Source organism: Abrus precatorius, unplaced genomic scaffold (assembly GCF_003935025.1).
Source record: "Abrus precatorius isolate BTA unplaced genomic scaffold, Abrus_2018 Scaffold4, whole genome shotgun sequence".
Classification (NCBI taxonomy): Eukaryota; Viridiplantae; Streptophyta; class Magnoliopsida; order Fabales; family Fabaceae; genus Abrus; species Abrus precatorius.
In genome coordinates this window covers 823,236-850,136 of record NW_020874384.1, presented here as the reverse complement: position 1 = coordinate 850,136, position 26,901 = coordinate 823,236, and the positions used below count along the sequence as shown (strand labels likewise).

Here is a 26,901-nt window from a genome sequence, read left to right as displayed (position 1 = left end):
GCCTGTAGAGTCAAATTTTCTGGTATCCTCACTAATTATGATCTACATTGTTATATAAAAAATATATATCAATGTTTGATACTTTGATATCCAGAAGAGGACAAAAGGAAAAAACCAAAAGGAGAATATAAAATTCAATAACCAAAACTCTATAAAAGTACATATTACCGTAGCACACAAAAGTTTAAATAGACAAAAGAAAGAGAAGCAAATTTAGAAAGGCCTAGTTAAAAGGCATCTCTTGTCATATATAGCTTCTTTGGAAGAAAGCAATAGCAAAATGCATCGTTCATTGTCAATGAACATTCAACACAGGTTTTTCAGCCAGCACAAACAAACCCGTGTGAATCAGGTCTTGGCAAAACGTGTTATTTTGGAGCCCTGTGACGTGTTCATAAACCATAGAAGCATGGACACCAAAAGAACTGTGGCTACTCTTCTGTATGATCATCTCTGCAGGCAAGGATGAATTTATTTAAAGGGTGATAAGAGTAGTAGGTTCAAGCCAGTAAATTTACCCTTTTAGTATCTATGAATATAAGTGGTATTCTTTTTTAGTCCTTAATTTTATATATAAAAAAATTACTTTAGTCCCTTATCATATAAAATAGTATATTATAACATTTCATGAATGAAATTTTATAATATTTTATAAAGCTAAGAATTAATGTTTTTATGAAGTCAAAAAATAAAAATGAATAATACTTATATAATTTCAAAGATCTAAGGAGTAGTTTATTCAGGTTCCCACTCATTCTCATTTTTTTTAATTACATACACAGGGAGTAAAATTTATATGTCAAGTGTGATACCTTAGGTATTTATAACTTTTTTTCTTTAGTTAAAGTTATATTTTTATGTTGACTAATAATTTATGCAATTAAAGTCAGCGATAGAAAAAAAGAATGCATGTCTAATTTGAATTAAAGAACAATATTAGAAGAACTTAAGATGCTACACTCAAGATTTATTCATATATAAACTCTAATTCTTTTATAGAAAAAAATTATGTATGATAAAGTTTATTTAACTCATTCTCAAATGTGATTAGTCTCCTTTAGCAAGCAGGCTAGGTTTTCACCCTTTCTTGGATAACAAGAACATGAAGCCAGGGGACAAACTGTTTGATAAAATCAACAGTGCAATCCTGCAGTGCAAGGTTGGGTTGGCTGTCATTTCACCACGTTACTGTGAGTCCTACTTTTGCCTTCATGAGTTGGCCCTTCTCATGGAGTGCAAGAAGAAGGTGATACCCATCTTCTGTGACATTAAGCCATCTCAGTTACGTGTCATCAAGAACAAAAAATGGACCCTTGAGAACCATCAGCGTTTCAAATTTGCTCTTGATGAAGCAAAGAACACTGTGGGACTCACCTTCAACTCTTCAGAAGGGTATAATTTGACAGAATAATTCTTCTTTTGTGTTTTATTCCTTGCACCATTTTTATATCTTGCATAGGGATTAATTAATCCTTTTTCATAAACGGCATCACACATATTGCATGTTTCCTCTGTAGGAATTTGAAAGAAAATAAAAACACCCTTCTACGATCAGTTTTGTTAACTTCGTATTTCAGATTAAAGGCTGAGTTTAAACGATTGCTAATGTGAGTTTTTGTAAAAAAAAATAAACTTATTTATTAATTTTGTATCTTTAATATGATAAATATTTTAATAAAATATATTATTTTAAATATACAAACTTAATTCTACGAATCGGTGCTGAAAAAATCATGTTTTTTTCCTTCTTTTTTTTAATCTAATTGTGATTTACTGCATGCTGTAATAATAATTATCATGTGTTTTTTAATTATAAATTTTTTAATAAATTTAATTCTTTACACTATTTTTTCTTTTAATTTGAGTTTTTTCTTCCATGTTGAATTGAACTAAAGAAAAAAAAAGTAAAGATATGTCTATTGGCACTCTAAAATGTTTATTATCACTTCTATTAAACTAATATTTGTCTAAAATATCATTTTTCTCTTATAATTACATTTAAAATATAAATAATTTTTAAAAAATTGCTTAAAGAAAGAGAGACAATACACACAAAGGAATGACAACAAACACACCCAACAATAAAAATGATAATTTAGTGTATTGGTTTCTGCTAACATAATTTTTCTCATCATCATTTTCTACATCTCTACATCAAACCTACTCGTCAAGATCTGTTTTATTCTTTTGTCTCATTGACAGTTTCTTTTGATTTAAAGAGTAAAATATGTACATATTCTTTTAAGACAAATTATATAATATATAGGGATTAAGACACTCATGTATAAGTGAGGATATTTTACACCCAATAGGGCTATATATAAGCACCATATTCGATAGTGGGGAAAAAAGTAGATAAGGGATTACACATCTAACTTCATTATGTTTGTTATATTCTTCGTTTCAGTACTTGGAAAATTTCCATATAAAAGTTAAACTCATATACATATATTTTCCTTTTCTTGATAAAATGTAGGAACTTCTCCGATATTGTGACCAGTGCTTCTGATATCATTATCAAGAGCTTAATAGAGCTTGAGGATGAAGAGCAGATGCAGCATCCAGACTTGCCAGCTGCTCTTTAGAGCACATCATGCAGAATAATTTGCTGCTCTGTAACTATTCTTCCTTAGTAATTATCTGTGCCATAGGCTTAAGTTCCTTATTGTATTTCAAGGACATAAATATCTAATAACTGTAATTAAGATAAAATATTTTTTTTAATTTTTTGTAAATATGATTGAATTAATTTAATTTTAATCTTTTATTAATTTTTCAACTGTTCAAACTAGAGATATAGACTCAATATTTTGCTATCCAATCATAATAGAACAAGTCTCTCTAGGTTAAATGAATCCAAGTATTGTTGCAAATCTCTCTTCAGATAAATTCACTTTCAATTATTTTTTTCTACACCTCTCCGGACTTAAAACAAAATTTTATATAGACAAAATGCTTAATTCAAATTGTAATATTCACCTATATTTTTAATCTCTTATCTTTTGTATAAAAGTGTATTTCTTTGTGTATCTTTAAACCTATTAGTTTACGTCAGATGCATTTAAGTATTCTTATTATAAAACTTTTTTTGTTATCAAAAGTTTTTTTTTTTTTTAATAAAGTACATTAGTATACATCAAGTAAAGTACATTTATATTTATGTATTTCCTATTAAATATTTTATAATAATTTTAAGCAAGTCTTAGTCAAAACAACTTATCTCTTAAGATATTAGGGTAAGGTATATTTTAAATGGTATTGTTTGTGGTTTCCCTTAAATGAAAGAACAACAAAAAAATTTAAAAATTAATACACATGACTAGAAAAAAATTAATTATAGACTAATATTTTAAATCCAACAAGGAATCTCCATCTAAGTTGCCAAAATGTTGAAGCACTAAAGTTACGCTGTGCTTATGATATTCTATATATAACAAACTCCCTTTTCTTTTAACAAGTGAACCGTCCTTAACAGTCCCACAAATCCCACAATGCTATGCACTTTTTTTATCTTCTTTTGTTTTTACGTCTTCAAGAGAATAAGGTTTTCAAAATCTTCTGAACCAATTGCCAATATAACACAGGCAACAATCTGAAATATTAATGGTTGGAACGGACTAATTAAACTCAATTCTATGACCCCTCACTCTAATCCCTGTTGTGACATTCTTTCCGTTACTTCTAAAATGTAAAGATTATCTTTTTAGCCCCAACATTGAGTTCTAGTGGGACTCCAATTTTCTACCTTCTGGCGATAAATTTTGTGTGCATTTAGAGAAAGAAGTGAACCCATAAATGTTCAGCCATAACGACACATTCTCGAATGAAGTTTCCTAATCTCTATGGTTTTGAATTGGGACCACAGTTATTTCAGGTAGGTTTATCACCATATTATAAACCAAGGTATACTTAGTGTACTTGCATGTTTTTTAAAAATAATGTATATAATCAATCAGAGATGCAGAAGTTAGAGCTTTAAGTCCACTAAATGAAATGGTTTAAACTTTAAATTTTAGACAATTTTTTTTTAAGTTTAAAGATTGATCCAATCTATTTATGTACATAATGCGAATTGACTTGTGCCTTTATGTTAAAAGCCGTATAAGAAATGAACTTCTTTTACCTCGTCTAATAAAGAACACATTAGTTTGAAATTAATTAAAAGGCCAAATTAAAATGAATGATTAATAACTTCATGATAAGCTGAGACTACCATTCTTTCTTTCATCGTTCTATAATAGCTTAATTCATTCAGAAAATTGCTATAGATGCCATGCATCATTAATTTTGTGAACACGTAATGGTTGGAATTTTACTTTTCCGTTCCATTTTTACTGGTATGGTTTAAGGGGTTACTTGTTAGACATGTAATATAATATAGAATTGTAACAATTTAAGATTCACGACCAAGTGGTTTAGACTTGGATCGTTACTGTCCACACTATTCAGTAAATATTGAAATCCAAAATGAGTTATTTGTACAATTTGCACGCATCAAGTCCAAACCACATAATTGCGTGTAATGAAGAGAATGTGAGAAAATTATCTAAAAATATCAACTAAGTCCTCTTCACAAGACAATCCAATCAACATCCAATCATCTAATTAAAATAAGCTATTGCTTCAACTGTCAGACCTTGTTGTCTGTGGGATATTGAGAAATGAGGCTGGCAAGTGTAGGTATGATGTTTAAGGAAGGAAAGGAGGAAGAAGAAACATTTAAGAAAAGTATTCCTTTTGCTTCTTTTTATAAGAAACTTTTAATTAAGAGAATGTTGAGTAATACTTTCATATTATTATTATTATTATTATTATTATTATTATAAAAATTATATATTATTATTATTATTATTATAGTTACAAAAAAGAAAAAAAGTGTTCTTTAGAAAAAAAAATATTTAAATGAGAGTGACAATAGATACACTTTTTTAATTAAATCACATATATTAAGAAAGGTTAATTAGAAATAGTTAATATGTTAATTTTAAAAATTAATTACAACGTTTAAGTTTATCTCTAGTTAAAACCGACCTTTATTATTACATTAAAAATTTTGTTAACTTCAATTTTAAGGATTGAATTTAAACATTTATAAAAACACAATAAATATTTTTTTTTATAATAAAATCTTATTATCTTTGATTCTTTAAACTCAACTCTTAGGTTAATATTTTTTATAATATTGTTAAGAAGTTTAAATAAAAATGAGTAATTATGCAAAAATATAATAATAAGAAAAGCTCCTAAGATTGATCAGCTAAGTGTCAGTATAAATACAACCAGAATTTGAAACCAACTAATTGCTAATGAGAGATTATTCTTTTCCAAAGCTAAATCTCTCTCCTCCCTCTTTTCAATTTATCTCTCAAATGAACAAACCTATTTCTTTGTCCAAGATCCACGTTGATGTGCCAGAATTGCGTGACAACTATAGTGTACTAATACTAGCATTATAGACAATAAGCACGTACTTGCAATATTCTGAAAAGAATCAATACTTAAAAAGAAGTTACAGCTGCTAGCAGAGTCATAGAGAGGTTATCTCATCATTGAGATATTATGTCATTTTTCAAATCCTTTATTCTTATATAGAGTGACACAAATTGGGAGGGTTTCAAAGGTGAGTCTCTGAAAGTTGCAAGTGAATATGGAACAGGAGATGCAAGACAGAGAGTCTCAAACTAATTACAGAGTGCAAGAGGAAGTGCCTGACATATTTCACAAAGGGAATCCTCCAGTAACAGTAAAGGTTTTGTGATTAAAAAGAAGGGTTTAACTCATAATTATGATCATTATCTTCCTCTATGCATGGCTTAACTTCAAAAAAATTCTATGTTCTCGTAATTAAAGTCTAGCCACACAAGTATATGTTTCAAATGAACTATATTTTTAACATGGTGGAAAAATTAATCTCTGGTTTGTAGTCTCTGATGAATTCATAATCATTTTATTTCTTTAAGACTTCTATGTAGTCCTTTTCTTCAATCTTTGCTGGGAAAATATAAGCCAAAATCATGAAATAGATTTAAGCCAATCGAAAATTATGATGATTTTGCTCTCTTTCTTAGACCCCTCCCATATTTGTGCTTAGGAGAAATGCTAATAACACATTCTGGTGATTGATGAATTCTTTAAAAAGTCAAAGTGCTCATCTCATAAATTGATATCATTTTAAAATAGCGTGTGCACGGATGTGTTATTGGTGTTTCCCGTGTGCTTAATTCTCTAGCTTTAGTCTCTCATTTTAATATTGATCAATGCTGATTTTTTTTTTCTTTTTTCATTTATTTACTGTGCATAGTTTCATGATGTTGTCTATAAAATTAAGACCAAAAAGTGGGGATTGCTTGAGAAGAACACAAAGGCAGAAGAGAAAGTAATACTGAATGGAGTGACAGGCATGGTTCAACCTGGTGAAATTCTGGCCATGTTAGGTCCATCTGGAAGTGGCAAAACAACTCTACTAGCAGCATTGGGGGGCAGGCTTGGAGGGAAACTCTATGGAAGCATAACATACAATGGAAAAGCCTTTTCAAGTGCAACGAAAAGGAGCACTGGTTTTGTTACACAAGATGATGTTCTCTATCCCCACTTGACTGTGACTGAAACTCTAGTATTCACTGCCCTTCTAAGATTGCCAAGTAGTTTAACCAAAGAAGAGAAAATTGTGCACGCAAAAGCGGTTATAGATCAACTTGGTTTAACCAAGTGCAAGGATAGCATCATTGGAGGGCCATTGCTAAGAGGGGTTTCTGGTGGTGAGAGAAAAAGGGTTAGTATTGGACAAGAAATGCTCATAAACCCAAGCTTGTTGTTTCTTGATGAACCAACCTCTGGCCTAGACTCAACAACTGCACAAAGAATTGTCTTAACTTTGTGGGAGCTAGCAAATGGAGGGAGAACTGTTGTGATGACAATACATCAACCTTCAAGTAGGATATACTATATGTTTCATAGAGTGTTATTGCTTTCAGAAGGAAACCTATTGTATTTTGGAAAAGGGTCTGAAGCTATTGAATACTTTTCAAATATTGGATATGCCCCTATAATGGCCATGAACCCCTCAGATTTTCTTTTGGATCTTGCAAATGGTATGTTGCTTGCTCTATATCAGTTCTGTTATTTGAACAACTAAAAACTAAAAATTAACACTGTGATACTGTATACAATTGTTTCTATCTCTCTCTTTTTTCCTTTTTTTTTATATATGCATTCCAAAAATACATCCAAATATAAAAGGAAATCATTTGTCTTATTTTATAACCTTGAGTTTTTCTTTGTTATTTATGAATCTTTATTCTTCATTTTTGCATGGACAAAAGTTCAAAATATCATTTTTCTATTTGCAGCTACTTATATTTGGATAAATTAACCTTTATAGTTTACAACATTAATAGAATTCAAACTTAGAACTGAGATGAACTCTTTCTAATTAATGTACTTTAGGTACTCTAATGCTAATAGATTTATGTTTATTTAAAAGAAAATTCTTGATCTTGTGCTTTACTTTCTTAGTTGGCCACATGGGCAAAAAAAAATTGCAGGTGTCTATACTAATCAACCGAATGAAGACCATGCCTCAAATAAGCATATATTGATTTCTTCATACAAGAACTACTTCAATGCCAAATTGAAGCCGGTTCTCTATGAAGTTCCTGATTATGATATAAGTCAGGGTGAATTTGAAGACAGTGGCTTTGGTGAATGGCCAAATAGTTGGTCGCAACAATTCCTTGTGCTGCTGAAAAGAAATGTCAAAGAGAGAAAATATGAATCATTCTCTGGCATGCGGATTTGTCAGATTCTTGTAGCTGCTCTTATTTCAGGATTACTATGGTATAAATCCGATATTTCACATTTGCGGGATCAGGTAAGAATTTTCAATAAATAAGTAAGATTGTCACTTTTGTGCTCCTAAGATGTGAAGTTTAGCTCAATTTTAAGTAAATTTGAACTTCCCATAAATAAATAAATAAATGTGAATATAGTTTCTCTGAAAGCATGTAATTCTAATACATAATGATTGCCTGAATTTAAATAAGAACAATTACTATGTAATAATATAGCTGATCAGAAAACTAAATCAATTAATGGACACATTATACTCTATCCTCCAGTTTCATGCCTTTTGAATGTAACCTCCTATACTTTTTTCTAGTCAATAAACTCCATATGGGAAGCAAAGTGATACAAAAAGTGACATTATAGGAGGTTAAAAAGAAATATAAGAAGTTTAGTGAGACGAAAAAAAAGCATAAGGGTTATTGAGAAAGCGTGAAGCTCTATGGAGATAAAGTGTAATTTACTCTTAATTAAATCATGAATGACTATGATTCTATACTAATTGTAAGCTAATAATAATAGTCATAATTCAATTGTTATGTACTTGCAGATTGGACTTTTATTCTTCATTTCTAGCTTCTGGGGTGCCATGCCTCTCTACCATGCAATATTTACCTTCCCCCGAGAGCTAACAATGTTGGAGAAGGAAAGATCCTCTGGAATGTACAGACTCTCCTCCTATTTCATGTCAATGGCGGTAGGTGACCTTCCAATGGAGCTTGTGCTTCCCACCATATTTCTTATCATAAACTATTGGATGGCAGGCCTGAAAGCTAATGTGGTAAACTTTTTATACACATTGTTCAGTGTCCTACTCAATGTGTTAGTTGCAGAAGGAATGGGCCTTGCAATTGGTGCTGTTGTAATGGATCAGAAATCAGCAACCACACTTGCCTCAGTGATCATGCTAAGTTTTGTTCTAGTTGGTGGATACTATGTTCAACATGTGCCAAAATTTATAGCATGGTTGAAGTACATCTCCATCAACCACTACATATACAAGCTCTTGGTGGGGTCTCAGTATGACACTAATGACACATACCCATGTTCTGATGGACAATGTTTGGTTGCTGAATTTCCAATGATAAAGCAAATGGGGCTACATTTTGAAGGGCAAATCATGGCTGCATTGGCTCTATTCATAATGCTAATTGGCTTTAGACTAGTGGCTTATTTTGCTCTTATGAGGGTTGGGGTGACAAAGTAATTGGCACAGTAGAATTCTCTTTTATTGTAATGTAGTAGTACTAGACTTTTCTGAGTCATTTATTCTTGTCCTTTTATACCATCAATAGATGTATGCACAAGGAACTGGATAATTATGTAAACTTTTAGTAGCTTAGAAAGAAAACATGTGATAGCTATGTTGGGTTAATAGTGATGGTGATTGAAAAAGTATTTTTACACATACATACATCTTCTCACATGATAAGTAATATCTTATAAGTTATAATTTTTAATAAAAAAATATTAGGCATAAATTCTTATTATATATCCTTAAAAATAAATTTAAAATTCAATTTTTTTTCAACTGGAAAAAAGAAAGAGAGGAAAGAGGAAGTGGGATTGATAAGATGGTTGAACCCAGTTTGATGATTATGCATTGCTAGTTCCAAAACTCGAGCTATCTTGCAACTATAATAATTACTAACTCATGGATTGAAATCATTTTAGGTAACAAAATGTAATAATATTTAGAATAAAATAATCTTCAGTATAAAAAACATATGTTAAGTTAATATTGTAAAAATTATTTAAAAAATACACTACATAAACATTTCCATTTGAGTTTGTACTAGCAAAATATATTAGACTAACAGTTGTTTTTGGTCAACAGTGTTTATATGAATATATGAAGGCCGTTGTATCTGGGTTTCAATTTTATATGGATATGGCCCCCAAACTACAAGCCCATTGTGCATTTTTTGATTATTATTAAAATCATGTTAGTAAGGTAAACTGTAGCTAAAGAATTATAAAATATAACGATTAATTAAACGAAAATTTAAAAAATAAAATAAAGGGTCACAAAATTACAAGAATAAAAAACATATCTTCGAATTATTGTGTGTGTTTATATTATAGGGGAGCTTCCTTTAATTTGAAAGGTTTTCTACGTTAAATATCTTATCGTGTGCTGTGTCTATGTTATTTATTTCGTACCAAATGTTTCTTTTAATTACTCCTCACATATTCTGGTGACTGGAAATTTGTACACTGCCATTGTTATAATTATTTCCTCCATCAAAGACTCACCGCTTATTATAATGAAAGAGAGCATTCTATATTTTCCATTGACATATGACACATGGGAAAATCGTCATTATTGAACAGTGTTAGCATGTCATACGAATCTAGTCTAGTACACTTTGGAAATCTGAAAACAGTGGACATATGTTACAAATAATTGATGTTTATAGAACAGTCAATTATTGGGGCGTGCTTTCTTCTTCAAGGCATGAATTTAACAGACTTCTGACTCACAAATAGATCAGGGTTTGGTTGAATGTAAAAGCTACCCAGCTGGACAACGATGGTGTGATCATTTGGAAATTGGGATGCATCTCATATTTTCAATAATTTTGCTCAAATTCAAAACTAAGGAGATATTCATACTCCAATCCCGTTTCACTATAATTTGGTTTAGTTTAATTTTATTTTAATGTGTTGACTATGTGCAAAAGTCTCAACAAAAATATCATGCGCCGGAAAATAATGTCTCAAAGTCAATGTCGAAGCTGAAAATGAAGAGTTGTTTTACATTGGTCTTAGATTATACACTCCTCATCCAAGATCATATGGGTATAGCTCGGTGTTGCGTATAATAATAGAAAAGATCAATAAGATAGAGAGCAAGCCAGAGTTCTTAAATAAGAAGTTAAACTCAAATTATTTGATATTTCATAAAAAAGAAAGTCACATTATTTGGTGAGGGTCACATGTATTTTATCCAATAAGAAAAAATTGTGTTAAAGCGTAAAAAAAATGTACTATGTTAATGTTTCTTTTTACAAACAAAAGTGTGATCACGACATTTTTTTTTTCAAAAATATAATTTTTTTTTTGTATTCAAGTAGTCAATTAATACTCATAACTAACAACACGTCAATACCAATATTTAGTTCATATGATGACAATTGTGATTTACTGTTGATATGTGTTCTTGATATTGAACTTTATTACATTTCGATTTTACTCCTCTTTATTTGCTCAAAATTTAGAACGCCTTGTGAAATAAAAATAAGGTTAAGAATGAGTTGAGCCACCTTATGACTTGAATTTTAGCTTTCATAAGTTTGACTCAATAGTTAGTATAAAATGAACTTTTTTCTTATTAAATCAAGTTTAAGACAAACCTAATTTAACTAAACTCTATTTACTTTCAATATCCCCCATATAAAACTATTCCAATGAAAACAAAACTGGATAGGAAAGAAGTAAAGTTAACTAGTGGGGAAGGAGTAATATAGTACTATGGATAAGGGAGTCCAAAAATGCAGACGATTGTATATGATTGTGCATCCAAAGTTCATAAAGAAACCAAATAATATTTGCGTCCAAGGCACGTATTAAACAAAGTAAAAAAGGTTGCTATATGTTCATGAGTATATATTTTTAGTGAAAGAAAAGAGAAAAAAAAAAAATATATATATATATATAATGTGATAAAAAGAATAAAATAAGAGATTAAATGTTGTATTAAATATATAAAAATTAAACTAATATTAATCAGTATTTTAAAGCTACCGATTAAATAGTAAAAAAATGTCACAAAATATTATAAATATACTTTTTGAATAATTAAAAATCAACTTAACCTTATGGAATATTCGATTTGTCATGGCCAGAGCCTTTTACACTTTTTAAGGTACGGAGATTAACCTTATTTGCTTTTGTGAATCAATGCTATTTCTTAACTCCCAAGATAAATGAAAAATTGCTCTAGTTTACCTCTTTAGATAAATATATTTTAAGGTTTTCATTGATGGGGCCAAACGATTTGCTAGTAAGAGACCTGTCAAACACTTTCCTTGTGTTGTATTTGGACAAAAGAATTTTAAATATTAAGGAAATAAAAATATAATGAAATTAAATTGCAGAAATTCACTTCCTATTTGTTAAAAAGAAAATTCAGTTTGTTTGGATAATCAATTATCAAATTCACTTTTCGACATTTGTCTTATCTTTTTATTTTTTGCTTAGAAATTTTCTACCACTGTGACTACAAACCTTCCCTGTTATTCCTTTAAATTGAATTTTTATAATGTAACATCTTGGTCCCATAGATTTTAGATCAACTTGATCAATAAAAAACATTTTGATCAACTTGTAAAATTAGTGACAGCAGGATATTAAGGATTTGTATATCAGGGTAGAGAAGTGAAATATTCGCGATTACTTGTGTAGTATTTTCTAAGCTTTCGACATGAACACTTTCTTCTTTCCTAAACTCTCACCTTTTGTGTGTTTGGTCCTTCAATGGGAAACACATGACTTCTGCTATGCCTTGAAATCGAAGCCACACATATTTGACCATAAAACCTCAATCTCCGAAGCCATGTAACATGATCACAGGTAAACCTAGAGGCTAAAGCATATCACATTAACCAACGAAATAAGTATATAATATCTCTTTAACCCATTCTAGTGAACCCATCGTGATAATAATATTGAAAGAAAAAGTTTGGATATAAGTTTTTATGAGCTGTGAGAATTATTTTTCAATTAAAATTAAAGTTTTATTTTAACAATATAAAATAATATTAAATATAAATTTTTATTAAAATAAAACTAATTTTAATTAATAAATATCACCAAAAATTTTTAAAGAATGGTAAATAAATTTTATTCAATAGGATAAGCAAAAAATAACCTCTTTTTTCCAATAAAATCATTGCCTCGCCTAAATAACCCAATAATGCTACAGTGTATGAATGACAAATATATTTAGCTTATGTTGTTCATAGGTTGAATAGTGCAATGTACCAGCATAACAGGTGAAACTGTAAAAGCTAGTGAAAATTTAGATCTGGATTGCCTGCAGTTTTAGTGTAAACTGTAGGTTACATTTTTTTATTTACTTAAACGAAACAAATTTGTTTAAATAATTTTTGGCAAAAAGTGATTTTGACTTAAGTCAAACAAAATTTGCTTAAGTCAATTTAAAAAAAGTGACAAAAAAAATCAAAAGAAGAAAAGAGAAAAAGAAGTTGAGAGAGAGATAGGAGTAAGAGTACAAGGAAGAGAAAGAGCAAAATAAGACTATTAAGAGGAAGGAAAAATGACTGAACGAGGAGAGAAGGGAAGGGGGATGAGTGGTGGTGAAGGGAAGGAGGGCTAAATGAGGAGAGAGAAGGAAGAAGAATGAGTGGAACTAAAAGAAGAAGAAATGGGAAAGGGAAGGAAAGAAAAGGACTAAGTGAGAGGGAGAGAAGAAAAAGGTAGCTGAATTGAAATGAGAGAAAAATAGGAGAGATCAGATGGAAGAGGGGAATGAATTGAGAACTGTTAGGTGAAAAAGAAAGAAATAAGAGTTGAGTGGGAGGGAATAAAAGAAAGGAGAGCAAACTCTTTTAATCTTTATTTGTTTAAGCAAAAATACGCAGAAAAAAAAAGATATTACAGTGTATTTTTATTTTTGTTTAAGTAAATTTTTCTGACTTAAATAAAATTAGTTTAAATAAATTTTTTTTTATTTAAGCTAAAATTACTTTTTGTCAAAAAAAATTTTAAACAAATTTATTTTGGTTAAGCAAATAAGAAACCGCAACTTGTAGTTCCGTCAAAACTGCAAGCTACCTAGATCCGTGAAAATGTATAGTCCATGTTTGCCTCAATTCTACAAATTGACAAAAAGCTTAGACCAAATTTGGTTGGGTATTTTTGAAATCAGTGCTATCTATTATTGGAGCACCAGCGTGGTTGAAGGGAGGTTGCAAATTCATTCCATTTACTTTAGCCATTTCTTGCGAAGAGGGGCAGATACATAGACCATTAAGTGTTATGTGTTTCGTGACCTAATTGCTTTTTAGCAAATTATATAATAATATAATACTATGTATCATTCTCAAAAACATAGACTTTTCTTGATTTCTTGGGTAATTATATAAATCAAGAGATATATCAAAATACAGTTTCTTGAATAATTTATAAACACAACTTTAATAAATGAATTAAAGGAGCTTAATAAAAATAATGTCTAAATTAGTTATTATTGACTAAAATTCATTGCAAATTACAAAATTATTGGTTATGCACATTAAATTTATTGTTGTTATAGTTTCAATAAATTTTAACTAAAAATTATAAAACTTGTGTTATAAAAAGGTTAATATATTTTAGAAAAAAAATGTAATTTTCTTGAACAATAACAATAATATCATATATTGAATAAAACCCATATAAAGGCACAACACCAATTCAGGTAATTAAGGAAGAATCTACTGATAAATAAATTAGTGAGTATAGACATTTTAATTAAAATTTTACAACAGAATCTTAACTAAATTTTAATGAGAAATTTGATTTGGATTTGTTTAATACCTAACTCGAAAACGTAGATAATAACGAGTTGAAGGCACGCCTATGTCGTTTCTTTCCTATCTAAAAGCTAAAGTTGTCCCCGTTCACAACACTCCCAAACGTCATCAATCATGCAAGAACAGTTCACTGAATCACACCACTCTATATTGTTGACCTTGACCAAACACGTCACTACCTTTCTTTTTTGTGAAAAATACCGAAAAGCTTCAAAGCCCCACCATTGATCAATACATGTAAGCTTCCCCTTAGAAGTTGATGAGTGAAAGAAACACCTAAGCAAAAAGGAGCAAAACCCACAAAATGGCAAGAACTAGATAAGAAAGGAGAATAATAAAGGACAATTCTTCTGCTATTTTTAGTTATCTTTTTTAATTAAAAAATTTATTTTAATGACATGCGTTAAATACATAAATTTTAAAATTATTTATAATTGCATTTAATTTTTATTAAACAAAAAATTGCATTTTACTAGCCACGCGTCGCTCAATGGAGTGTGCAGCCGCATAACTATATTTATTATTTGGCTTTTCCATTTCATCTTCCTGATGTGACAGAGTTTTAAAGGTTTGATTTTATAATGATGTTTATCTTTCTTGATTTCACAAAAATGCACACTGTTCTATCAGAAACGAAAAATGTCTTTATATTTGACTCAAATGATGCTGATTCTTTAATTATGCACTCAAAAATCTTAAAGAAATTCATAATATGATTGAAATTTTATTGAATAATAATTTTTAGTAATTTTCATTTTTCAAAAATATTGAAATAAATATTACTAGTAGTGATTGTTAAGATAATTTATTTTGAAATTTTCCACTGACCCAAAACAATTTCTCTCTTGGACGCGTTCACCGCCATTTGAGAAAAGCACACGTGAAAAATGATATGCGCTGAAATTATAGAAACCAATATCTTTCCTACATTCTTATTAACCGGACACGTGTTTGCCTTATCTCAATGCCATATATACATTTCTTTTTTAAATAAATAAATAACTTATTAGGCTTCAAACTTTGAAGAATCATCTATACTGATTATATTCTTTCTGCGCATCAGATTTATTCCCAGGACAGCATTGTTACAGTAGAATTTTTATTTTAATTAAAATTCGAAGAATTTATAATATGACTTTGAAATTTTGATTTTATTAATATAACAATGCAGTACATTTTAAAATAATTTTTTAAGCTATATACTTAATGTCTGATATAATAAGATAAATTTGTGCTTTTTCAAATATATTAATGTGCCACGTTATTTTATTAAAGTTTATCACCAGAAGTATATTCGAAGGTTTCTTTTGTGTGGCTTGTGAACAGTAGTAGTATACACTGAACCGAATCCGCAGGAGCCCACGAACCGTACGAGAAGTAGATAAGGTTGTCCGCATAATAATAATATTTTCGAAGCTGCGACGTGGCACATTCTCAGAGGCCCAAACTCAAAGTCGACAAAGATTACGTCTCAAATTTCGACCTCTGTCGCTATATAAATATCGCCACCTCCTTAGTTTATTGAAGAAAAAAAAAGACAAAGACGAAGGCAAAGAAAAACATTGTTTTTTATTGTTCTTTCTGCTCTTCACTTGTTCATCGTAATCGTGATTCGTTCGTTTGATATTAGTCCAAGCAAAATGGGAGTTCCAGAGAGAGACCCACTTTCACAATTGAGTTTACCTCCTGGGTTTAGATTTTACCCCACCGATGAGGAGCTTTTGGTTCAGTACCTTTGCCGCAAGGTTGCTGGGCACCATTTTTCTCTACCAATTATTGCTGAAGTTGACCTGTACAAGTTCGATCCATGGGTTCTTCCAGGTAATTAATTTAACGATTTATAATTAATTAAATTCAATTATATATAAATATATGTTTTCGGTTTGAATTGAATGTGGTTATGGTTGTGTAGGCAAGGCGGTTTTTGGGGAGAAAGAGTGGTACTTTTTCAGCCCAAGAGATAGAAAGTACCCAAATGGATCACGGCCTAATAGAGTTGCAGGCTCAGGGTATTGGAAAGCCACCGGAACTGACAAAATCATCACCACCGAAGGTAGAAAAGTTGGCATAAAAAAAGCACTTGTTTTCTACATTGGCAAAGCACCCAAAGGCTCCAAAACCAATTGGATCATGCACGAGTATCGCCTTCTTGACTCTTCTAGAAAAAACAACATCGGAACCACCAAGGTACACAATTCACAACCGCAATTGTAAACATAATGACATCTTAATCTTAGAATTGCATGAGTCTTATATTTATGTTATGGTTTTTTTTATTAATTCGATGTTGTCTGTTGTTGTGTGATGCAGTTGGATGATTGGGTTCTGTGTCGTATATATAAGAAGAATTCGAGTTCGCAGAAAACTGAGCTAAGCTTTTGGGGTAAAGAATGCAGCAATGGATCATCGCCTTCTTCATCGTCCCACGTAGAGGACATGCTCGAATCCTTGCCGGAAATCGATGACCGGAGTTTAGCGCTGCCTCGCGTGAACTCGCTCAGAACGCTGCAGCATGATGAAAAGCTCGGTTTCCTCAACATGGGAACCGGGATTTTTGCGGATTGGGGCAACCCGACAGATTTGAACTCGGAGTTTGCGTCGGGTTGTCAAACCCAAGGGATGGTGAATTATGATTGCAATGACTTTTTCGTCCCTTCCGTGCCACCGTTTGGCCACGTGGATTTCACGGTGGGGTCAATGGAGGAGGAGGTTCAGAGTGGCGTGAGGGCTCAGGGCAATGGGTGTTTTCAACAGAATCCGAATCGGTTATTAATGGGCTCCTCCGGGGACCCGTTTGGGTTCGGGTACCCAGGTCAACATGTAGGGTTCGGGTTAAGAGAGTGAAGGATATGAAAGTGTGATTGTGTAAATAATTTAGATTCTTTGGCCATTGTATGGTTTGGGATATTGGTGGCAAAAGTGGAAAGGGAAAATTGCAATTTTGGTCTTGCTTTTCGGCTAGGCATGGAGGTGGACACATTCATTGAATCGATATGCATATTGAGAATGTGGGCATTGGTGCTTTGAACCACTCATTCTGAAAATTAATTTTGTTTGCATGACCTTATTTGGCTGAAGCTGCCACACTTGGCCTCATGAATCACGTTGTACTTGAAAGCATTACCAATGCTTTCCAAATTAAAGTTTGGTTTAGATATTTTTATCACTGATTTTCCATAGCGTTTGGGCAACAACCTTATTAACATGTAATGAAAAGTATAGTAAACATTTGTTGTAAAGTTGTATTGCCTCACCAAATGTGAAAAGTGAAATCCACATGTAAAATGAATCCCCGTTTAATATGTGAAATTGATGGACTTCGATGATTTGTTTTAACTTTATTTATATTGAGACAAATTCACTTTTGACATGATCAACCTTTTTCTAATAAACAAATATATTATTATCTAATTCAAGGAAACAAATATTCACAATTAAATATGGAAACATAATATATTATTGTCATATATGCTAACCGGCATCAATATAAGTCCTCAGTGGATAGCATTACTACTTTCACGATAGAAAACAATGCAACTTTATTTATTATCTGAAAGAAAAAGCAAATAAGGGATACGATTCAATTATTTAAAATGATTATTCATTTGCTTATACAATAAGACAGGGATCATTGTTTAAATATCAGTAAAATTGATGATAGGAAAGTGTCCTTTCTTGGAAGAATTCATATTTTAGAAGCTACTTCGAAAGGGAAATAAATTAATACTACCTATTTTAGAAGCTATTGATCCTTTTATTATCACCCCTCATAAAACTTACTACAAGAGATCAACACTTAATCATCGTTGCTTTCAATTCAATCTTGATAGTCAAAATTTATCGCTGAACTATAAAAATTGATTCATAAACATCCTTATTTACGTCCAGTGTTTAATAAAATTGTCAGACTTATCCCATTGTTAAATGTGACCTGTCTCCACTATTAACTAATACAATAGATTATATGGTCATCAATTTTCCCATGTCGAAGACATAAAAGTACATAGCCGTTTTCTGGGGTTTATGACTAATGATACTTAACTTCAAGTCAACAAAGTGAATAAAAAACAGATAAAATTTCATCATTTTGTTCTTTCTATATAAAAAAAATCATACACAAACTATACTTTTTAATTAATTGTATCACGTTACATTTATTTGTTCACCTGATCAATAATTTTATCAAAATTGTCTAATTGATAGCTGTAATTAAATTTATCCTCTATTCCTTCATTTCAAAAGAATCAAATCCTTCCAGTATAAAGAAAAATAACATTAACTAATGGTTTAATATTAGAATAATCTTTAATAAAATTTAACTTATTAATGTAAAAAATGTGCGTGTATGATAACATTTATCGTATATTATACTAGAAAACAATATTAATAGTATATTGATACTTAAATATTAATATAATACTATTTATTTTGAATACAAATCCGCAATATTTAGATAATAGGAAAAAATATATTAACAAAGACAATTTGAGTATCTAAGAAATGACAATCTTTTTAGTAAGTACATTACATAATGACATGTTTTTCTTTCAAAACTAGAATCAAAAAGATAATTTAAACTAGAATTAAAAAATGAAATTCATTAAACAAAAGTTTAGGCCATTATAAGTGCATGACAAGAAATGAACAACAAAGGACTAATGATGTAAGCATCTTATCTTGCTTACTAAGTAGAGAATGATTGAATTTGCTGTAGACGGGTAGCATCCCACTTCTCCTCAGTACCATCCAATGCTTTTATGAACCAAAAGGTGGGTGTGAACGTGTGAAAGGGAATAAGCCAACAGTTTAAAGCAGAACCACATGCACATAGTATCAACTTTGTCCTAGGTTTCTGATTCTATAGATGTGAGTTTGAATTTTCAACATTGACCCATTTTCAAATCAAACTTGAACTTAAACTCAACTTCATCGTTTTTTATTGGCCAGTCAGATATTGTGCCTTTGATTCATTCATAGATGCTATTCCCGCGATCCAGTATTCTTTTTAATAACAAACAAATAACATTATTTTTTAATTTACATTATTAAATATAAATACCTATTTTGTATGTATTATTTAATATTATTTTTTCTAACTCATGCAAAGATCATTCAACAAAATGTTAATATATAATCTTTAATAAAATTTATTACTTCTAATTTTTTATTATATATCTTCAAATATAGATATAAAAAGTTTTTCTTTTTTAAATGTTGGCCCTTATTCTTAAATGATTCATTTTGTTATTTGTCGAATTGAAGCTGTCAATATTCTTGGATTCGTTTCTTGCACGTGTTTGCAACGTGACATCTTTTTGTCTCTTTTCTTAATTTTTTCGGGGCATAAATGATGAATCCTTTGACCAAAAACCCCTTTTGTTGTTTCATGGCCTTTCATATTTCAATCACTATTCTGTCTTATTTGTTACCTTTTTAATTTTTGGAGGCCCATTCATCTCTATGCCCCTTTGCATTTTATGAGGTTGTTCTTTTGCTTCTCCCAGTTAGAAGTTTCAAACGTGCAAGTTTAGATTTTTTTAAGCATGGAATTCGTGCAAACATACACGCATAGACACGTATACGGTGTACTTCCTTTTCAGCTTTATAAATCATCGGGTTGGTTCATGGCATGGATAATCATCATCTTTTATTATTTTCCCTCACTATCTTAATCATTTGTTACAATTGTATGGTAATTGAATCACACCCACAAGTTATAATTTGAATGAATCCTCTCTATATCTATGCAGCAATTTAGAACAATTCAGGTCTCTGTCATCCACAAATTTTGGAACCATTTATATATATAACTCAACATGAATACTATTGATAATGAACGGGTAAGGGTGTTCACGGATCAAATTGATTTATTTTTTAGTTTAATTTTGCAGATTTTTTCGCTTACAAAACTTGAAATGAACTAATCTAGTTAAGACTATGTTAGTTTGCTTCAATTCTTCAAGTTTAATGTACATTATAAGTAATAGAAAAGGTTTATGTTGATTGAATTTAATGATCATTCTTTTTAACTTAAACAATGTTGTATTGTCCATCTAAGTACAAAATAAAATTAAATTAAAGAAGTTATTTAAATTGATTGGTTTGGATTGCTATCTCTTTAGTTGAAACGGTATCGTGTAATACATATACGAAAGAGAAACAAAAATAAAGACAGATTAGATTGATTGATTGATTCAAGTAACAGGTCATAAAATTTTTAAATATGGAATTGCTACTCAAATTAAAGATGATCGGATTATTGGTTTAGTTCAAATTTAATTATAAAATTTATTGAAATAACGGAATTAGTCAGATTTTATTTATTTATTTGAGTTTTTTGGGATTGGTTCGAAGTCTAAAGTGATGTATAACTTATAAAGGATGTTAAAATTGTAATAGAAAATAAAATAAATTATGAGTTTTCATTTATTAATTTTTCACCATAAATTATTAATAAAATTTAAACTTTTAAAAGAATTAATTAATGATATAATATTAAATCTTTTATGAGTAAGTGATTGAGAATTAGATATCATCCATTGTTACACGTTTCAGGTCCAAGAAATTCTTTTTCTAAAGATTAAGTTTGTGGAAGAAATGATTTAAGACAAAGGAAGTGTACGTTATGACAATGTTACAAAGTTTAATTAGGGAATAGTGGTCGCTCTCAAACTTTACATACCACCATTGACTAGCATAACATTAATGCCTTTGGATATGGTCAAGTATCTTTCAGAAACTAGTACTATGCGTATATGCTTCTGATCAGCAAAATAAAACAGATAACCATAGAGCTGTTCATGCAACTATCTATTAAAATCTATAAATTTATTGTACTTAGATTTATTCTATTATGCGTTATGTCTTACTCTAAACGTGCTTGATTTATGGTAATTCTGTAGGGGATCAGGATTTCTTCAAAGGTTATTGAAAATATTGTTAATAATATATTAAAAGTTAGGGTTAGAATATATAATAAAACTTTACAATAATATTGATTATCTTGTCACAAACATATGAACTAAAGTAATTATGAGGCTTATGATTGTATAGATTTTTAGTTAAACTTTTGGTCTTTTGGGCGGTGTTCTTGTAAAGGTTATGCAAAACAGCAAAAGTAGCAAATGATAGAGCGCTAAACATCCCTTTCTTTCAATCAGAGTACCAAAGTATAAAACACGCCTAATAATAAAGCCACCTTTGATTCTTTTGCACCAGATGAAGGTTACTTTCCCTCATTTATTCATATAGTGTTGTATATTAAAATTTTATAATTTATATATAAAAAAAAACATATAATTTATGCTGTGGATGTTGATGATAAAAGCAACATTTTAATTATCAATCATTAAACGATAATTGTAAATGTTTAGAAGAAACTTAGTTTATTTCTCAAAGCTTTGAATCTAACTTTTGGAAGAATTTTGGTCTAGACTTTGATATTTAGTTTTGTAATAAAGTAACTTCACTTCACCTTAAAATACTTAAACTTTATCTTTAAGTTATTATTATAATTTAAATTATTCAACTAATTTAAATTTTCTATTGCAATTTTGGTCTACACTTTATAAGTTTTTCTTGTCATCTATAGTATTTAACTTTAATTTTTCAGTTAGATTTTTAGCTGTTACTTAATTTATCCACTAATTTTGCTAAACACACCCAAGTGTCTAGCATCTTTAAAAATTTAGTATTTTTATCACCTTCATATTTTAAAAATTTGGAGGAAAATAACTCCTACTTCTGCTACTTTATCTAATTTTTTAATTTCATTCTTTTTATGCGCCCCTTTTCTCTTCTTCGACATATTTTTATAAAGCTAGTTAGAAAATTTTCCAATACCAACTAGCTTGGAAAAGATTAAATAAAGCCAAACCTTAAAAACCCAATAAACCGAACAACAAAATAAAATGACACTGGGGACTAAACTGACCAATCTTGATTTATATGCATGGTAAGAAAAACTTGGGCTAACATCCTCAGCCCATTGCTTTTAAATGAAAAAAAAAACAGAATTCCACAGAAAAGAGGGTGGCTTTCTACCCTGGGACTCCTCTTGGCTTTTTACAATATATATATATATATATATTGAAAAAATTGAATTATCTTCAACATTGAGAAATTAAAATCTTTATCAAATAAAGGAAAATAAATTAAATGTGAACAAATTTAGAATTCTAATTTATCACACTTGTGTAACATGTTGTGGGCTTAAATATTATTTATTTTATTTTTATTTAGCCACACATTTCTTATCTATATTTGGCAGTGGAAGCACAAGAAATGCCACCTCAACTTTTGAATAGAGATGAACGTAAGAATGAAGTTCTCTTCCACAGTTTGCTTTTGTTTAATATACTTTTCAATTCATCCACATCACATGCTTGTGGCTATTACATTCTTTTTATTTAAATTAACTGCAAACATTACCTTATGCACTAAGCTTGCATTCGATCACACTCAAATGACAAAGACAAAGCTTGCATCACCAATACTCACATGCTGTATGTAACTGATCGCATCACGTAAGTAAAACAGGATCATATCAAGTTTAACTAAATTTTAGGTATATATCGTAAGGATGCATATATATATATATATATGAATCAATATTTTAAATTGAAGTTATGTTGGATAAATACAATTTTATAATAGTGTGTTAATAACAAGTTAAAGAATATACAAGTAAAATTGTCAAAAAAATAATAATAATAACAAATAAACTGTCAAATTTAAAGTTCATCTCTTCTTACATTTTTGGAGTAGGTACTACTCAAATTATAATATGATTTCTAAGCTTGATCTAAGAAAAATATATATAAAAATATGAAAGACATAAACTTAAAACACAAAACCATATTATAGAAAATAGAAGCGTCTAAAATTTTGCTAAACTTTTTAGATATATAACTCACTCATATTTAAAGTCTAACTCTCTTAATTTCTACACTTTTAGATTCCACACATTCTCAAATTTCAATAATTATGCTACATTGTTTTAGTCAATTTTTTTACTAAATTAAAATATTAAAGATACTTCAATGACATACATAATTATTAGGTTGCATTAGATTGAATTAACTGTGGAATAGTCCAAACCGTGAACAATAGTATGTTGCCTGTAATTGCAGTCGTAAATCACAATTTAAAATCATAATTAAGAATGTTATAAAGAATAAATTCAAGGATGGGTTCTCCCCATGTTACAAATTATCTTCTTTGAAACGCCAAACCAATATAGTTTTCATCCCCTTTTTTTTCTGCATCGTGACGATGATTAGATTAACAAAAATCATGATTTGATAATTGAGAGGTGGGTTAATCTTTCATTCTTTATTTTTTGTAAGTGTAGTTAATGTAACTTATGCAGAGATAGTTTTCCAAATAACTTTGGATTGCCGTAGAATCTTCTCTAAGTTGCCAAACTTATGGTTACCTGAGAAGGATAGATAACGCAGCAAAGTCAACTGAATAATCAGAGGCCTCAGTTACACATGAAGGGGTCATGCTCAACGCTCCTGAGTGGAGGAGGAAATTAGGCTTACTTTTGGTGGCATTATCCAAGAAGGTTTGACATAAAGTTTTTGGACTAGATCACAGATATTTTTCTTTTGCTGAAAGCAATTTTGTTAGAAACAAATCATAAATTATGAACAATGAAAGTTCTTTCTTTGAATGTTTAACATAATTAAATTCACTTGAACTTGAATTCAAGAACATATGTTAAATTGAAACTCTTCTATTAGTTGATCCTCATGCTCTGTGGTGGTTAATTATGAGTTGATTCTAGATTAAAAAAGAAAGTAATATATTTTGTAATGCACCCTTTTAAATTATTTTTATTATTAATTAAAGTTAATTATAAAAATATAGAAATCATGTAAAGTTTTTTTAAGTTAGTGATTTTTATTTATAATTTTTACTAAATTTAATTTAATAATTAAGAGTATATAATTAAGCAACGTGCTCTTAGCCCTCCCAAACAAAAACAAACTGTGGAAAAAGGTAACAGAATGAGAAAAGGAAAAGGTTTTATGAGAAAAAGTCTGTGTATGGGTAATTCAAAATAGGAAGGTAACGTGTTGAAGACTCGAGCACTTTAGTAATTAAAAAGGGCCATCTATGAAGATTATCAGTGGAATTAGTGAGAGGGAAAGGTCAGGAAAAGCATACAAGGTGGTGCAAATCCCATTAAGCTTTTACTCCATTCACATACCTTCTGGCAGCTTTTCTATAGGTGCACTTTGTTATTATTTTTTATTGAGAAATTCTATTTATGTAATATATTTTTATAACTAAGAGAAATTTTAAAAAGAAAGATGAAATGATAGAGAGGGATTAAAAAATATATATAATATGTGTAAAAATAGAGAGGAAAGAGAGGATCTAGACTCAAGAAAAATCAAGCCAAACATAAAGTCTAGACCTAATTTCAAAAGCAAACACTGCATAGTCTGCATAAAAAGGGAAGGAGAAAAAATCATTTGCAACATATACTTATGTAGCATGGGTGAATTTTTTATTATTTATTTATTTTATCTTTAAATTATTGGCGAAGATTAATGTCTTTTCCAGAAGACAAGGTGTTAAAGTAAACATGGTTTCCTTATGGATACTGCATAAAGACCATAATAATTTCGTGGCCGAAGAAAATATTCCCTAGGGTGAACCAAAAAAGACAAGTAAAATCCAACACGTGCTGGAGAATCTTGGATGAAGATATCTGTGAGGTATGAACAGATATCCAACGTAAAAATGGGATAAATCAATTCATCACCATTTCTTGTTTCGGAATTAAAGAGAAAAAACAAAATCTTTTACTTTCTCAAGAATCTATTTTTATTCGTCCCTTTACATTGAATATTAGCTGATGGAAAATCAAGATATTACTCTTGCTCTTGTTAAGATACACTTTATAAATAATCACTTTTTACTTTAACCATTGTCTCATGCAAATTAAATTTTGTTAGCCCCCTCTTTTTGCATGTAACATGTGATGAATAAGGTCTTAATTAATGTGTATTGATAAAAGATAATAAATAAATAAAATATTAATTAATATAATAGATAAATGATATATTATGAAATTAAATAATATGTTATAAATTTTGAAATATCAATATTTTTATAATTTTGTGCAAAATTTTAAATGTCCAAACATATTTATTTTTCAAATTTTTTTTATATGTTGAGGATATTTTTAAGCCAGTACTAAAGGTTAATAGTCTCTTCGATATCTATTATTAAAATGGATTTACCTTTGATAATTTTGAAGCATAATAATAGGTGACACCCACCATTGGTCATATCTACAAGAAAGTAGCACATGTAAGTTGTAACCTTAGTACATCTTCGTTTTAGTTTCATTTTACACATGCAACTAGCGTATCCGTTGTTAATGCTTCATTCTAGCTTACATTCAAGATATGTTAATGTTATAAAATATATTTTCATTTAACAAATTTTCTTGAATAGATCAAGTATACAAAAACTCATCATACAAGTCAAATATTAATTGACATATGTTTGTATTTTGAAAAGTATGTTTTACATTAAAACAAAATTATTTAATGAAGCATAAATTTCTTTTAAGAATTATAAAATTATGTAAACTTTATTTATTTATTGAGAACCATGTCCAAAGCAAAAATGTGAAATTAAAAGAAGATCTTTGTTGTCATGTAGATTTTTTTAAAATAATTTATGTATTAATAATTAATGAACCAATTAATATATTTGTAAATGAAAGATAAATGTCAATCACGCATAATTATTACCGTTCATTTTTATTTGTTCTTTTAGAATCGTAATAAATGAATTAAAAATAAATTTGATGTCCTTGTTTTTTAAAATAGTTGGAAATATCGATGCTATAAGCGTATAATTGAAATGTTTCTAATTAATGTTATTTTAATTTTAAAAAGTAAAAAAATAAATAGAAATGACTTTTGTAAATGAGTAAAAAAAAAAAAAAAACGAAAGATGATAAAGCATTTTCTACATCCTTTCCCATTGTTTCTAACAACATGAGATCGATGAAATGCAACATTATCATTTTGAGGGCCCATATTGAAGTTTAAGTTACACTTAAATGCAACATTTCCAGAAGCTCACTGAAGAAACATGTGTCAATTAACATTTTCAATTGCATGTATGATGAAATGGTGGGTTCTATTAACGAATGCTTCGAAAACATTGTTCAGTAAAATATTAATTAAAAATTATAATCTCTGAAAGAAATTAAGAAAACTGCATTATTCGTACAAAAGCCCAAAAAAAGAGAAGCATAGACTTGATTCTCCAACAATGGCTGGAACAGCATATTAAATGAACATTATTTAATTGGGTGAGATGAGCAGTGTATATCATAACATAACATGCACAAACATCATATTTAGTTGTGTTTGACCGGAGCCACGTGGTTCTGAAAGACATTCGATGTTATACAAGGTTCGGACTAGTCAAGTCACTGGATGTTCATTTAACCAGTTTAACAGAGACGATTTTGAAATATCAAGTA

The 26,901-nt window shown here is 29.6% G+C and overlaps 3 protein-coding genes across 3 annotated transcripts; all 3 read left to right on the top strand.

Moving 5' to 3' along the window:
- Positions 1-280: 280 nt before the first annotated feature.
- LOC113865108 (TMV resistance protein N-like) lies at positions 281-2,585 on the top strand. The gene is made up of 3 exons (XM_027499475.1): positions 281-459; positions 1,069-1,392; positions 2,477-2,585. The coding sequence occupies exons 1-3, from the start codon at positions 281-283 to the stop codon at positions 2,583-2,585; spliced, it is 612 nt and encodes a 203-aa protein (XP_027355276.1).
- A 3,062-nt stretch (positions 2,586-5,647) lies between these two features.
- Positions 5,648-9,049, top strand: LOC113865107 (ABC transporter G family member 9-like). Its single transcript, XM_027499474.1, has 4 exons — positions 5,648-5,749; positions 6,302-7,091; positions 7,545-7,870; positions 8,393-9,049. Exons 1-4 carry the CDS (start codon positions 5,648-5,650, stop codon positions 9,047-9,049), a joined length of 1,875 nt encoding a protein of 624 aa, XP_027355275.1.
- Positions 9,050-15,910: 6,861 nt separating this feature from the next.
- On the top strand, positions 15,911-17,724 carry LOC113866397 (NAC domain-containing protein 72-like). Its single transcript, XM_027501300.1, has 3 exons — positions 15,911-16,202; positions 16,294-16,568; positions 16,692-17,724. The coding sequence occupies exons 1-3, from the start codon at positions 16,022-16,024 to the stop codon at positions 17,223-17,225; spliced, it is 990 nt and encodes a 329-aa protein (XP_027357101.1). The 5' UTR covers positions 15,911-16,021; the 3' UTR covers positions 17,226-17,724.
- Positions 17,725-26,901: the final 9,177 nt, after the last annotated feature.

Coding starts and splice junctions, on each gene's coding strand:
- LOC113865108 (XM_027499475.1), top strand. CDS start 281: ATGCATCGTTCATTGTCAATGAACATTCAACACAGGTTTTTCAGCCAG. Junction 460..1,068: donor CTGTATGATCATCTCTGCAG/GCAAGGATGAAT, acceptor TTTAGCAAGCAG/GCTAGGTTTTCACCCTTTCT. Junction 1,393..2,476: donor ACCTTCAACTCTTCAGAAGG/GTATAATTTGAC, acceptor GATAAAATGTAG/GAACTTCTCCGATATTGTGA.
- LOC113865107 (XM_027499474.1), top strand. CDS start 5,648: ATGGAACAGGAGATGCAAGACAGAGAGTCTCAAACTAATTACAGAGTG. Junction 7,092..7,544: donor TCTTTTGGATCTTGCAAATG/GTATGTTGCTTG, acceptor AAAAAATTGCAG/GTGTCTATACTAATCAACCG. Junction 7,871..8,392: donor TTTCACATTTGCGGGATCAG/GTAAGAATTTTC, acceptor ATGTACTTGCAG/ATTGGACTTTTATTCTTCAT.
- LOC113866397 (XM_027501300.1), top strand. CDS start 16,022: ATGGGAGTTCCAGAGAGAGACCCACTTTCACAATTGAGTTTACCTCCT. Junction 16,203..16,293: donor CGATCCATGGGTTCTTCCAG/GTAATTAATTTA, acceptor ATGGTTGTGTAG/GCAAGGCGGTTTTTGGGGAG. Junction 16,569..16,691: donor ACAACATCGGAACCACCAAG/GTACACAATTCA, acceptor TGTGTGATGCAG/TTGGATGATTGGGTTCTGTG.